Source organism: Bison bison, unplaced genomic scaffold (assembly GCF_000754665.1).
Source record: "Bison bison bison isolate TAMUID 2011002044 unplaced genomic scaffold, Bison_UMD1.0 scf7180017864146, whole genome shotgun sequence".
NCBI classification, from domain to species: Eukaryota; Metazoa; Chordata; class Mammalia; order Artiodactyla; family Bovidae; genus Bison; species Bison bison.
In genome coordinates, this window is record NW_011494718.1 from 6,065,382 (window position 1) to 6,079,481 (window position 14,100).

At 36.7% G+C, this 14,100-nt stretch overlaps 1 protein-coding gene across 5 annotated transcripts in view; it reads left to right on the top strand.

The window, feature by feature from the left end:
• The window catches only part of LRBA (LPS-responsive vesicle trafficking, beach and anchor containing), a 758,995-nt gene that overhangs the window by 165,133 nt on the left and 579,762 nt on the right, over positions 1-14,100 (top strand). For all 5 annotated transcript variants that reach the window (XM_010840761.1, XM_010840760.1, XM_010840763.1 and 2 more), the window contains exons 23-26: positions 9,481-10,539; positions 11,497-11,669; positions 12,527-12,680; positions 13,089-13,269. In XM_010840761.1, coding sequence (XP_010839063.1) covers positions 9,481-10,539; positions 11,497-11,669; positions 12,527-12,680; positions 13,089-13,269 — 1,567 coding nt within the window. The remainder of the gene's footprint in view (positions 1-9,480; positions 10,540-11,496; positions 11,670-12,526; positions 12,681-13,088; positions 13,270-14,100) is intronic.

Here is a 14,100-nt window from a genome sequence, read left to right on the forward strand (position 1 = left end):
AAAGAATGTTGAGCTTTAAGCCAACTTTTTCACTCTCCACTTTCACTTTCATCAAGAGGCTTTTTAATTCCTCTTCACTTTCTGCCATAAGGGTGGTGTCATCTGCATATCTGAGGTTATTGATAATTCTCCCGGCAATCTTGATTCCAGCTTGTGTTTCTTTCATCCAGCGTTTCTCATGATGTACTCTGCATATAAGTTAAATAAACAGGGTGACAATATACAGCCTTGACGTACTCCTTTTCCTATTTGGAACCAGTCTGTTGTTCCATGTCCAGTTCTAACTGTTGCTTCTTGACCTGCATACAGATTTCTCAAGAGCAGGTCAGGTGGTCTGGTATTCCCATCTCTTTCAGAATTTTCCACAGTTTATTGTGATCCACACAGTCAAAGGCTTTGGCATAGTCAATAAAGCAGAAAGATGTTTTTCTGGAACTCTCTTGCTTTTTCCATGATCCAGCGAATGTTGGCAATTTGATGTCTGATTCCTCTGCCTTTTCTAAAACCAGCTTGAACACGGTTCACATATTGCTGAAGCCTGGCTTGGAGAATTTTGAGCATTACTTTACTAGCGTGTGAGATGAGTGCAATTGTGCAGTAGTTTGAGCATTCTTTGGCATTGCCTTTCTTTGGGATTGGAATGAAAACTGACCTTTTCCAGTCTTGTGGCCACTGCTGAGTTTTCCAAATTTGCTGACATATTGAATGCAGCACTTTCACAGCGTCATCTTTCAGGATTTGGAATAGCTCAACTGGAATTCCATCACCTCCACTAGCTTTGTTCGTAGTGATGCTTTCTAAGGGCCACTTGACTTCACATTCCAGGATGTCTGGCTCTAGGTCAGTGATCACACCATCGTGATTATCTTGGTCATAAAGATCTTTTTTGTACAGTTCTTCTGTGTATCTTGCCACCTCTGCTTAATATCTTCTGCTTCTGTTTGGTCCATACCATTTCTGTCCTTTATCGAGCCCATCTTTGCATGAAATGTTCCTTTGGTATCTCTGATTTTCTTGAAGAGATCTCTAGTCTTCCCCATTCTGTTGTTTTCCTCTATTTCTTTGCATTGATCACTGAAGCAGGCTTTCTTATGTCTTCTTGCTATAAGCTTATAAATACTTAAAATTTGCTTATAATTATTATGTCTTAATGCCATTATTGTTGTAAGCTGTTGCATCAGAGTCTCTATAAAAGATTTCCTGTTGTGTGGTTATGATCATTTTGAGCTATGCTTCCTAATATCCCATATGGGAAGATTCAGCTGTTTTTGAAGAAAAATGTGTCTTATTTATCAGCTGTGGAAAGGTTGGTAACTTAAGAAGTTAACATATCATATACAGCTGTTATTCCAAAGGAAAATAACATCCAATAAAAAGGATGAATTTGCTTACAAAAAGAAAGCTAATTCCTAAACATTGTTAATGTTTAAAACAACCTAAATTTTATAGGTAAAATTTTTTAATACATAGGTTAGTAATGCTGATCTCTTAATATATTGCATTCATCTTTTATCTCCTAATTAGTAAATTTGAGTGTCTATTAAGTTGAAAGTAATGGCTAAAGAAACATTATAGTTATTAGCTCATGAGTATATTTCAGAGAAGAAGAGTCGGACATAACTGAGCGACTTCCCTTTCACATTTCACTTTCATGCGTTGGAGAAGGAAATGGCAACCCACTCCACTGTTTTTGCCTGGATCCCAGGGACAGGGGAGCCTGGTGGGCTGCCGTATGTGGGGTCACACAGAGTTGGACACGACTGAAGCGACTTAGCAGCAGCAGCATGAGTGTCTTTAACTAGTAGCTTACAGTAGTGATTTCCAAACATGGCAAACAGCTATAGATTAGCTATCAAATGATTGGGAAGATTAATGACTAGTCTTTTAGTGAAGTAATTTAGAACAATATCTGATAATTAATTAGGAATTATCAGTCACAAATACTTTTAGGAAAACAGTATCAAAAAAGATAACAACAGTGATAATTACTCAGTTGCCATTTAGGTTTTCAACTACTGGAGTAAATTAAAAGGTTTAAAAATCAACTTCAAAAATTTAAAATGCATTTCTAATATTCATATTTGCAAAAAAAAAGAATAAACAAATTGCTTTGCTTAGGGAAGATAAAGCACTGTTTTAGAACAGATTTGACTACAAATCTGTTTATCACAAAAGAAAATACATTCCTGTGGCACATTAAGTATACCTTTATGAAACTGTACTTTGTGTTGAATTGCAGTGTGTATTATAGGAACCATCTCCTTGTGCTTGAAAATTTAATACTAAATGTTATTTGTTAACCTATCTTTTCAAATGGCCAGTTCAAAGTTTCTGTCCTCAGCATGAATACAGTTAGAATGTGAGAAAGAACTACATTACAGAGACATACGTATTGTGTTTCACCTTTAGAATGAACAGTCTCTTAGCAAGTGATTGAAAGACAGTCATGGGAAGTTGTAACTTAAGTGAATACTGTTCAGAGCAACATGAAAAGTCTCTCTTTAAGAGAGAGTTTGTGATAGCAAAAATATGTATCTTCTATTGGCCCTGAAGGGGACATGGGAATCCAAGAGGAATTCTTCAAGTTGTTTATGAACTTGCAAGGAACGTCGCTGCAGAGAGCACTGCAGTGGGCTGCAGGTATTATGAAAGTTTTGTTTCCCTGTTACTACGATGTTAGTAATCTTAATAAAAGCATTAACATAAAAGTGAATGATTTTTTTCAGGACTCTTTTTCATTTATTTTTTTCTATTAAGTTTTTATCCTATTATGCTGTATTTGCTGTGTGCTCAGTCACGTAGTCATGTCTGACTCTTTGCAACCCCATGGCCTATAGCCAGCCAGGCTCCTCTTTCCATGGGATTCTCCAGGAAAGAGTACTGGAGCGGGTTGCCATTTCCTACTCCAGGGTATCTTCCTGACCCAGGGATTGAAAACCCATGTCTTGTGCCTCCTGCATTGTCAGGTGGATTCTTTACTACTGTGCCACCTGGGAAGTCCATTTGTATTCTATTACCAAATTAAAAAAAAAAAAAAAAAAAAAATATATATATATAGTAGTTAGATGTGATCACATAGATCAGATATTAAGTTCCTGAAATGTCCATTAAATTCCTGTTGTATACCATTTTAAGATGATGACTAACATTCTTTGTAAAAATATATTGAACAAGTATAATCATAACAATTTGAAATTTTTCCAAACTGTTTTAACATACCGAATGAGTTTTATAGTGGAAGTAATGTAGGTTCTAACTTTTTAGTCTCAAATCTGTTTTATTTTTTCTTCAAATTGGTGCTCTTTAGTATAGGCACATACTTGTTTTGAAATGGATGGCGGTTTTTTACTGTTAAGTTTCTTTTGTAGCAGTTGAACTAGGGGATAGCAGTTCCTCCTCACCTTAGGAGTGTAGCTGTTGGTCTTAACGTAGGGTGAAAATTTATCCTTACTATACAGTGTCTCAGTTTGTTAGTTGAGTTAAGCTGGCAAGTTAAACCACTAACATTTAATGCATTTTGTGTTGAAACTCAACATAAACATGCCATGAAAGGATTTTGCAAAAATACAAAAATACCCAGAATAGAGGGAAGAGGAGTGCGGTAAATAACAGTCAAGTTTAGAGTCTATGGATCAGCTGGGTAAGTTGTATTCATTTAGGTTTGGGGTAAGTAAGTCATAAGCTTAGTATGGGGAAGCCAAAAATCAACTTCATTTTCATTAAAAAAAAAAAAAAATGTCTCACATTTCTCAGAACTGGCTCCCTCAACTGAAGCTTAAGATTACCGCTTGTCTGTGCTGTCGGACACGACTGAGCGACTTCCCTTTCACTTTTCACTTTCATGCATTGGAGAAGGAAATGGCAACGCACTCCAGTGTTCTTGCCTGGAGAATCCCAGGGACGGGGAGCCTGGTGGGCTGCTGTCTATGGGGTCGCACAGAGTCGGACAGGACTGAAGCGACTTAGCAGCAGCAGTGCTGCAAGCAAAAACCATTAAAAAGATTAAGTAGAACTTTGATTTTGACATCTTGATACTTTCCCCTACTCTATGCTATTGGAAAACAACCCCAACCTATTCTGCAAGACTTTTAGGGAGGGTAACACAGAGGATCACCGGTCTTGTTTATATTAGCAAATGGGAAGGGTGATTAAGAGACTGTGTGTTGAATGCAAAGGTAACACTTCCATCCCCAGCTCCCCACGTGGTTCCTAAAATACAGGCACCAGACCATTACCTTGCAGGCAGGACCCCGAGGGCGCGGCTTTGGGTTGTCTGTGTCCCTTCCTGTCCTAGGCCCCGCCCAGATCATTCTGTGGTAGAGGTAAAAGTTGATTACCCGCTGTACTTTGTAAAAAGTTAAAAAGCTTTTTAACCTCTTGGCCTTTAGCCCCGCCTTGTGTTAATCATGAGGAAAGAACCAAGTTATACAAGAAAGTTAAGGAAAGCATCTCACTCAGGAGATAGAAACAAAGCAGATAAAAGGCAGTTCAGAGAAAACATGATATAAAGAGAAGAAAGAAGATGGAAGAAAAGCAGCTAACATCCTCGGACAAATGAGGAGAGATTCTAAGACATGAAACCAGAACTGAATCCTATTCTGTTTGATGTTAATAATAGACAAAGAACCACCACAGCACCTATTGAAAATTAATGATAGTTGTAATAATGTTAAGCACATACATAGATTATTTTGTATATTGTATCATTTTAAGCATTTTACATACAAAAACTCATTTAATCTTTCAATGAGTATATGCTAATAATGTGTTACTATTACTGTACTGTTAAGGAAGCAGTTAACAGTAAAACCTCTTGCCAATGCAAAAATATCCTCTCCTTAAAATGCAGAGAAGAATTTGTTGTTGCTGTTGTTCAGTTGCTAAGTCATGTCTGACTCTTTGCGACCCCATGGACTGCAGCATGCCAGGCTTCCCTGTAGAAAAGAATGTAACGTTATTATTACTAAAAAAAAAAGCATTACATTAGAATATGATGTGTGTATATCATATGCAATCCACCAAGGAGATTACAAAGGAAAAAATAAATTTCATTCTTTTATATGGCTGGATATAATCCATTACATACATTTTCTTATTTTCATTAAAAAAAATAAATTCTTATGTATTTTTGACAAACTGGAGGTTACATCTTGGAGGCAAGCACATAGGCTTAAATTCTTACAGAGACAGGGCACCATCATGCTTGATGTGTTTGAAAGGAATGGCTCCAGTGCCCTCAGGAAAGACATCCTAGGGATACAAAACTAGCAAGAGGCTTATTATCTTTTAAAAAGGTTTAAATACATCTCCAGGTACCAGAGAAAATATTTCCAACTTCAAGTTTTCTATAGGAAAAACCACAGGGGAGAGAGGAACTTTCCTTTCCCTTTTGACACCAGAGAAATTTAAAATATGAAGTTTGTATTTACCTTTCTTAGGAAAAATATGAGCAGCAGAAAAGTGAAGTGACTAGTGCAGAGTCACATAAGAGTGAAAACGTGTGGAGAAGTGGAAAACGTGTTCAGTGGGTAGATGAGGCACTTTCCAGATAATAGAACCAAAAGACAAAGCAGATGGAAAATCGAGAAATGGTAAGAAGAGTAGGAGACCAATCAGTGCATTGTCAAAAAACAGAAATCCCGGGGAGTGAGAACAGGGGAGAGAGAGGGGACGGGGGTATAAACTAAGTTATTCAAGAAAAATTCTCAGAACCAAAGGATATTCATTAGTAGGTTGGAAGGGCCCAGTGGGTATTTAGCACCATGGGTCAAAATAGATCCGTACCAAGAATTGTTGTGGGAATTGCAAAGCACTAGGAACAAAGAGAAGACTTTGTAAAATTTCACGAAAAAGAACAAAGTAAGTAAAAATAAGTCATATGAAGGTTCACAAATCAGAAATACCTCTCAGACTTCCCAACAATAAACACAGAAAGAAGAAGACAATCAAGACATAACTTCCATATTCTGAAGGTAGATGTTTTCCACCCTGTGATTTTATCTGACCTTCAAGTGTGAAGGTAGAGGAAGTTTACCCTTTGGTCTTAAAAATTTCAAGCGGACAGTGGAGGATATACTGCACCCAAAGGGGAGACTAGAACAAAGAAGATACGGGATATAAGAAACAGGAGAGAGATGAAGGGATCTCCAGGATTCCAGCAAAGGGAGGTCGCAGGATGGCGGCATTGTAGTAGCCTTGTGATAGTCCATCTCAACTGGAATAGTTTGACTTAAGATACAGTTATAGGGGGAGCTGATATTACTGAAATGCCAGGTGCCTTTGTAAGATCTTTTTAAAGCCTGAGGACAAATTTCCCACAGGAGATGGGCGCGTGTCCTTATGACTGCTTGTCTTGACAGTGTGGTGAATAGTTGCTGTTCTCTCTAGTCCTGCTCCCTGCATCACCTGAAGATTCTCACTTCACCCCTCAAACATGGGATCTGTTGTGCTCTGCTCTGAGAGTAGAATTGTAAGCTGAGAACTGGCAAATATAAGAGTTTTTGTTGGACCTTATTTATGCTAAATACCCACTACCTGGCCCCCACTAGCCCTCAGAGATCTTTTATCCTTTGTATTTCCCGGTGTTTCCTAATGACCTTGCCTGTAGACATAAATGGTCTTCTGTATCCTCTTAGAGAAGCTGGAACCTGCTGGGTACACAGGTCCTGTGTAGTTTTCTTTTCCGGGAGCCTTTGGTTAACTCTGGGAATGTTGGTCTTTCTTTTAGTTGGCTAGGTTTATGCTCTACTTAGTATCTCAAACTAAACATTCTAGGTATGTTTACTATATAGGTAGTAAACTATTAAAGTAGGAAACAATGAATAGAAATACAAGGATGGTGATTTCCTCTTGTTGGGAGTTGGTGAGGTTCAGAGTACAATTGAGGATGGGCGCATAGTAGAATTGCGAGGTATGTTCTGTTCCTTGCCATGGGTGTAAAAATTGCGTGGGGCTAAAAAATTGCTCTTTAACCGTACATGTAGATTGTATATATTCATACTTATTGATACATTTTATAATAAAAATTTTAAAAATCCTCAATTTGAGTAAAGTCAAACCCATGATTATTCAAAACTGAACTCATTCTATAATACTGTTGTGTTACACATTATTATGTATTAATATGTCATGACAGATATTATAGCATGTATGGCAGAATACAATTCAAAGTCTGGTACACAGTTTATGGTTCTCTGCAACCGTAAAGCACTGGCTCCATTTCTCACCTCATCGCCTGCAGTCCTCTGGTGGTTTCTTGTTCCTGAAACATACCAAACTTACTTTGGCTCCAAGGCCTTTGCATTTGTTCTTCCTTCAGCCTGAAACTTTTTCGATATTCGTGTAACTTTCTTTGTCACTTTCTCTGTTCAAACATCTCCAGTTTCCCTAGTAAAGCATACCTCCCACCTAGATTTTCTTCTTCAGTTATTCTGCACCCCCCAGCTTTTTTCTTAAAATTGTCTTACTATTACTTGACGTTATCTTATATGTTTGTGTGTTTATTTTTCACCTATTCCAGTAAACATAGGCACCATGAACATTGTATTGTTCACCACACAGTGTCTGGCGTGCTGTAGATAATTCAGTAAATTTTTCTCGGATGAATAAATGAGGAATTCATCAATTAAAGAACTTAGTTCAAAGATGATATCAGCCTTCTGGGCATTGAAGAAATTGATATTTTTTTAATGTTATTATGCCATTTTACTCTTTAGTGTTGAATATAAGCATTTCATTTTGAAATACTCAAAAAAGTTCCCCACATATTCAAAATTGGAAAATATTTATTTCCTAAACATTTTATTTTTAGGTATACCACATTATGGGGAGACCTAGGTTTGATCCCTCAGTTGGGAAGATTCCCTGAAGGAGGGCATGGTAACCCACTCCAGTATTCCTTCCTGGAGAATCCCCTGGACAGAAGAACCTAATGGGCTACAGTCCGTGGGGGTCGCAAAGAGTCGGATATGACTGACAACTAACACTTTCACTATACTCCATTATGGCAAGACTGTACTGTATTTGTCATACGTAAAGGCCAGTTAACAGCTATAGAAGGAACTGTGTACATTGTGCATTATTTATAGTTTTGTTTGTATTATATCTGCCTGCATACATACTTGCATTCACAGGCCTTCAGAAAGGCCTGTGAATCTTTGGGCGTGAAAAATCATCTTTTCTTCTTTTTTATCTACCATCATCCTCCCGTACTAGGGCTCAATAAAGGTTTGTTGACTACAAGGTTCAATTTACTATGCTTATTATAATAATATAGGTTACATAAACACTTCTAGCATTGATAAACTCTAATTATGCCTAAACCTTCTGCATGTATTATATTTACTTTTTTGGGTGATGTTCACATTGAAACGTGCTAGTGACAGTCACATAATGGTGGCTGTGAAAGTGAAGTCGCTTAGTCATGTCCGACTCTTTGCGACGGCATGGACTGTAGCCTACCAGACTTCTCCATCCATGGGATTTTCCAGGCAAGAGTACTGGAGTGGGTTGCTGTTTCCTTCTCCAGGGGATCTTCCCGACCCAGGGATCGAACCCAGGTCTCCTGCATTGTGGGCAGAAGCTTTACCCTCTGAGCAACCAGGGAAGATTCCAATGGTGGCTATAATGTAATAATATGTGATGAAATAACATCATAAACCTTTGACATTAAAATCACAGCGCTCTCTTTTATACTTAAACCTTGAAATTTTTCCATTTAGTTGGGCAAAATGCTAATAAGCATGATATGGGTACGTTCACAGGGTTGAGTATATAGTAATTGCTTATATACAGCTCTACAAGTGGATGGATGAATTGCATGGGTGAATTAACTGGAACTTTCAGACCATTTGTGATCCGTTCAGCTTCGAAAATTATGTTTGACCTTTGGGGAATGGTTGGATCTTTTTATTTCATTGCTAAAAATTTATATGCTTTACCTTAGTATGAAGTTGTTTTCATAGCTAAATAAATGCAGAGAGAGCTATAATATATAATATATATAATATTTAAGTATATAATTTGCATCATATATGAAGTGAACATAACTGATGTTTTTGATCTCTGCTGAGAATAAATCATGGGAAAATGTGTTTTCATTGCTTCTTAAACAATATATTACATAGTGCACAGAGCACTTTCCAATGGTTCATACTTAGATCCTGGTACAAGTTATACAGGTTAGTAGAATAATGTACTGTTTTCCTATACATATGTCTTAAAAATGTAATCTAAATAACTGTGTTCTTGTTATTGATTGATGCCATGCTACCTGTTAGCATTGATTAGCTGTAATTTTTTTGATGATTTAGATTTTTGTGGTTGTTACCTTTTATTTATCATTTGATATTATAGGAAAATTATCTCTTGCATCATATAAACCATGTGTTGGAAAAATTGAACATTTAAATTTTATGTTTTGTTTGCTCTGTTCATTTATTTTTTGTGTGTATTTTGACTCCTTGTATATTTTTCCTCTAGGTCACTTTTGAAATACACAAAGAAAACCTTGCCAGTATATTAAGGGAACACCAGGGAAAAGTTGATGAAGAAACAGGGCATTGTTCTTCAAGTCCAGTTCAAGCAGTCTCTGGCATTAGCAGGGAGGCTAATGTTTCTGTAGGATCCCAACAGTCAGATACAAAGGATTCTCCTGTGTCTTCTGATATCACTAGAAATAGTGATGAAAAGTCAAGTATTGGACAGACAAGTTCAGTAGAATCTGCATCCAACACTGAACTGCAAATTCCTGCTACATCTAATGAAGAAAGGACAGCTGGGCCAGAAAATGAGGAGTTACTGGATGAAGTCCCTTTAGAAGAAACACTGATAAATGAAACAGTTAATGCAGATAATTTAGAAGAATCTTCTGACATAACAGAAGCTGCAACCATTTCCTCTGATTCTTTCACAACCGGCAAAGATACAGTGACTGTCAATGAAGTAACTGCTTCCATCAGTTCTCCTTCAGAAGAAGATGCTTCAGAGGTGCCAGAATTATTAGATAAGTCTATAGTAGAGGAAGAAGATGATGATGATTATGTAGAACTGAAGGTAGAATGTAGTCCTGTTGAGGAAGCCAGTCTCCCCACAGAGCCCCAAGACAATAGTTTGTCTCCAGATGCTTCTGAAGCCAGTGAGAGAGTGGATGTGTTTAGTAATGTCCATAAATTAATATTTCAAGAGGAAGAGGCTGTAAATAAGAAACAAACTGACAGTGAAACTCAAGATCCTGAAGATTCTGAAATCTTGCCTATGACAGCACCAGGGGCTTCAGCTACCCTAGCAGATGTGACTGCTTCCCAAGCAGCTGTACATCCGGACGTTGCTCATACGCTGGAGGAACGGGAGAAGACTAACTCCACTGGAGAAACCAAACTAAATAGTGATTCTCATGGGAATATCTTTGAGTCTCCTACTACTTCTGAGCATAAGATTGCTAAGTTGGATGTTTCCAGTGTTGCCACAGATACTGAGAGACTGGAATTGAAAGCCAATACAAACATGGAAGTGTCCCAGCCTCCTCAACCTGCGCTTGAGGTGATTATATTTATTATTTCCTTGAACTGTATTTGCATTGAGTTGAAATAGAACAAGTGCATGTACTTACATTTTATTTTGTTTTAAAGTTGGTTGATAAACTGTTTGCGATTACATAAATGTGGTGAATATGAAGATTTTATTTCTTGTCTTTAGCAGGGTTTGATTTTTAGTGTAAGTTTGTTAAATGGCAGCTTTTATTGTTAGTTTCACTACAGTATCATTAAAAGTTACTACTTTCAGGTTTCACTGTTAGCCTATTTTTAGCTTTTATAAAGCAAACATTGGAAATACTTTCCTTTTACCCTTTATTTGATGACCCCAGTTGTAGTTAGGACATTAGTTTTTCTGCTACCTTCCTGCAGAACCACCTGCTTTGTATAATTTTATGTACAAAATATGCAGTTTAAAATTGTTCCATGAGGTCTGTTTGTGAGCGGCAGGAGCCTTTGTGAGATTTAGAGGCATAGCTTTCTTCTTGACCAGTATCTCAGAGGGATCCATGAACCACTGAGGTTCCATGTTGTCATTTCCCACTTGATTCAACTCTTACTGCTCTCCTTCTTCCTTTTTTATTGGTTTGGTCTTCATTCTTTTGTCTTTATTTTTGTTTTTTCTTAATTCTAGCTAATTTATAATCTAGATGCAGCCTTTCTTTTATGTCAATACTGAAAATCCAAAACTTCTTGATTCATGTATAAAATGCTGTATTAACTGGTGATAACACTAACATGGTTCCAGGCCAGTTACTGCTGAATTGTGCTGGTTTAGCATTTTTTGTAACTTTGCTTTAAATGTATCATTGTTATTATTCATTAATAATTTTTCTCTGATTTGGTTTCTTAGTGTCTTGAAATGTGAGTATTTGTTAGATGAATTGCATAGACTGTATTAGATGTTAATGCCTTCTTTTGCAGTTGAACTTACTTTATTACTCTTTTTAACTTTCTCTATTAGATGTCAAGGCAACAGGAGCGGCCCGGGCAAGGAACAGCCGACACAGTTAATGGACAAAGGAGGGATTCCAGGTCTATGTTCCGTATTCCTGAGTTCAGATGGTCTCAAATGCATCAGCGTTTGCTCACTGACCTATTATTTTCAATAGAAACAGACATACAGATGTGGAGAAGGTTTGTCCATTTATTTATTATAGAAGATGTATATAAATTTTAGTCTTTGTTTTCAAAGAAATTTATTTAGTTAACATTCTGTAGTTAACTGTAGTCATTTGGTTCAAAAGTAGGATATAAATTATTTCTGTGGTAGGGTTTTATTGAATTAACGTTTATTCTCTTATAAAAGTGAGGTATTGTATTAGAGTACAAAAACTTGAAAATCAGAGATTTTTCTTTCAAAATATTTGCTGATGATTTTCTGTGACATATTTTATATCATATAATTTGCCTGAATGTAGGTCTACCAAATGCATTTATTTCTAGAAGAAGTAAAAAAATAGGATTTAGATAAAATATCTAATTTTCCAATGTGTTTTTACTATAAAAAGTCTGTGTATTTTAGATTATCCTCCATTGTGTGATTTATGATTTTTAAAAGTGCCTAATTTGTTTATTGTTAGTTGTATTCTACTCTTACTCTGTTTAAAAACATTCCATGGCATTATCTACGAAAATGTTACTAGAAAATTCATTTTTAATAGCACATGTAGCCCCATTTACCTCTTAGTTTTTGTTGCTTCAAATTTTGCTCCTAATTTAGGGTAATTTAGTTCAACTTTTATATTAAGTGTGAGATCAATAGTATTTATTGTTCAGAACTGAAAAACAGCACAGATAGTAACCATTGATATGGAATGGTCTACATATTCTGAGGAAGTATACACCCCCCAAAATGCCTGCTGCATCATTATATTTCCTCAGCTTTCAAGATGAGGCAAAAAAAGCACCCTCTTATCCTCCCTTCCCTCAAGTAGGCAAATGTGATTTCCTTTCTTTAGCATTATGAGTAAACATCATTTATCTTTGGACAGCCATTCAACAAAGACAGTTATGGACTTCGTGAATAGCAGTGATAATGTCATCTTTGTACACAACACAATTCATCTCATCTCTCAAGTGATGGACAATATGGTCATGGCTTGTGGGGGTATACTGCCATTGCTTTCAGCTGCTACATCGGCTACAGTAAGGACTTTACTATGTAGAATTGGTGTGAAAACATGATTTGTATGTTCATATTGATTAAAACTTAAATTTGGTGGTTACTGTACATCATAGGTTCTGTAATTCAAAAACAGCAGAATCTGTTATAATTACTTGAAAGGACCTCAGACTCTGTCCCAGGAATGATGGCACCAAAGAATGTTTAATTATCAGGGATGAATTAGTTAGTGAGGAATATGACCGACAGTGTTTCACCTGTATGTGTGCTTTTTTTTTTTTTTTTTTAGAGGAAATGATAAGGAAATTCCTCTGTTGAACTAGATTTATAAAAGCCAAACTTTTTATAAAATTTAGAAATTTGGGAAATGTATCTCATAAAATTGGATTTTTATCAATATATATATAAATGTCAAAATTTATTCCTTACAGCATGAGCTGGAGAATATTGAACCTACTCAAGGGCTTTCAATAGAAGCCTCAGTGACATTTTTGCAGAGATTAATTAGCCTTGTGGATGTACTTATATTTGCAAGTTCTCTTGGCTTCACTGAAATTGAAGCTGAAAAAAATATGTCATCTGGAGGAATTTTGCGTCAGAGTCTCCGACTAGGTGAGCTGTTAAACCCCATTACTTAGGAATTTACTTAAATTTTCATTAATACAGACATATTAAGTTGAATATTTTCTTTCCCCTGTTGGTGGGAAAATATGTGCTAGGCAATTTGTCTTATGATACTTTTTACTTTCCAAAGAGTAAAGGACTGTGTATGCATTGGCTATAGTAGTACTTATAAGGGTGGATCGAGGAGGAGGATATGTTTTGAAAATTCTACAAAGTTGATTCTGGTCAGCATTACTCCCTGCAACCCCCAGTCGCCTTTTGCTTTGAAGTAGTGCTTCTCAAATTTTGATGTGATTTGTACACATGGATCACCAGACGATATTGTTAAAATGCTGATTAGCTTATATAGGTCTGAGATGAGGCCTAAAATTGTCCTTCTAGTAATTCTCAGGTAGTGTTGATGCTGCTTCTCTTAGAAACACACTTCGGTAGCAAGGTTCTAAACTAGCATCGTTCAAGTGTAGCCATTAATCCAAATAAGTTGTGATAAAATAAGTTGTGGTAAAATCTGCTCTTCTCCTGGAGGCAGTTCTTCCTTGAGTTTTTAAGTGATATCTGAAATTCCTTAGGTGAAGAAAAATTGTTTTTCTCTATGCAGAATGTTTCCTGTATCTAGTTATAAATACTGAGACTTTGTTGATGATTTATTTGCTTATTAAATGGAGAGAAGTAGGTGGAGACGGAGAAGGCAATGGCATCCCACTCTAGTACTCTTGCCTGGAAAATCCCACGGATGCAGGAGCCTGGTAGGCTGCAGTCTGTGGGGTCTCTAAGAGTCAGACACGACTGAGCGACTTCCCTTTCACTTTTCACTTTCAT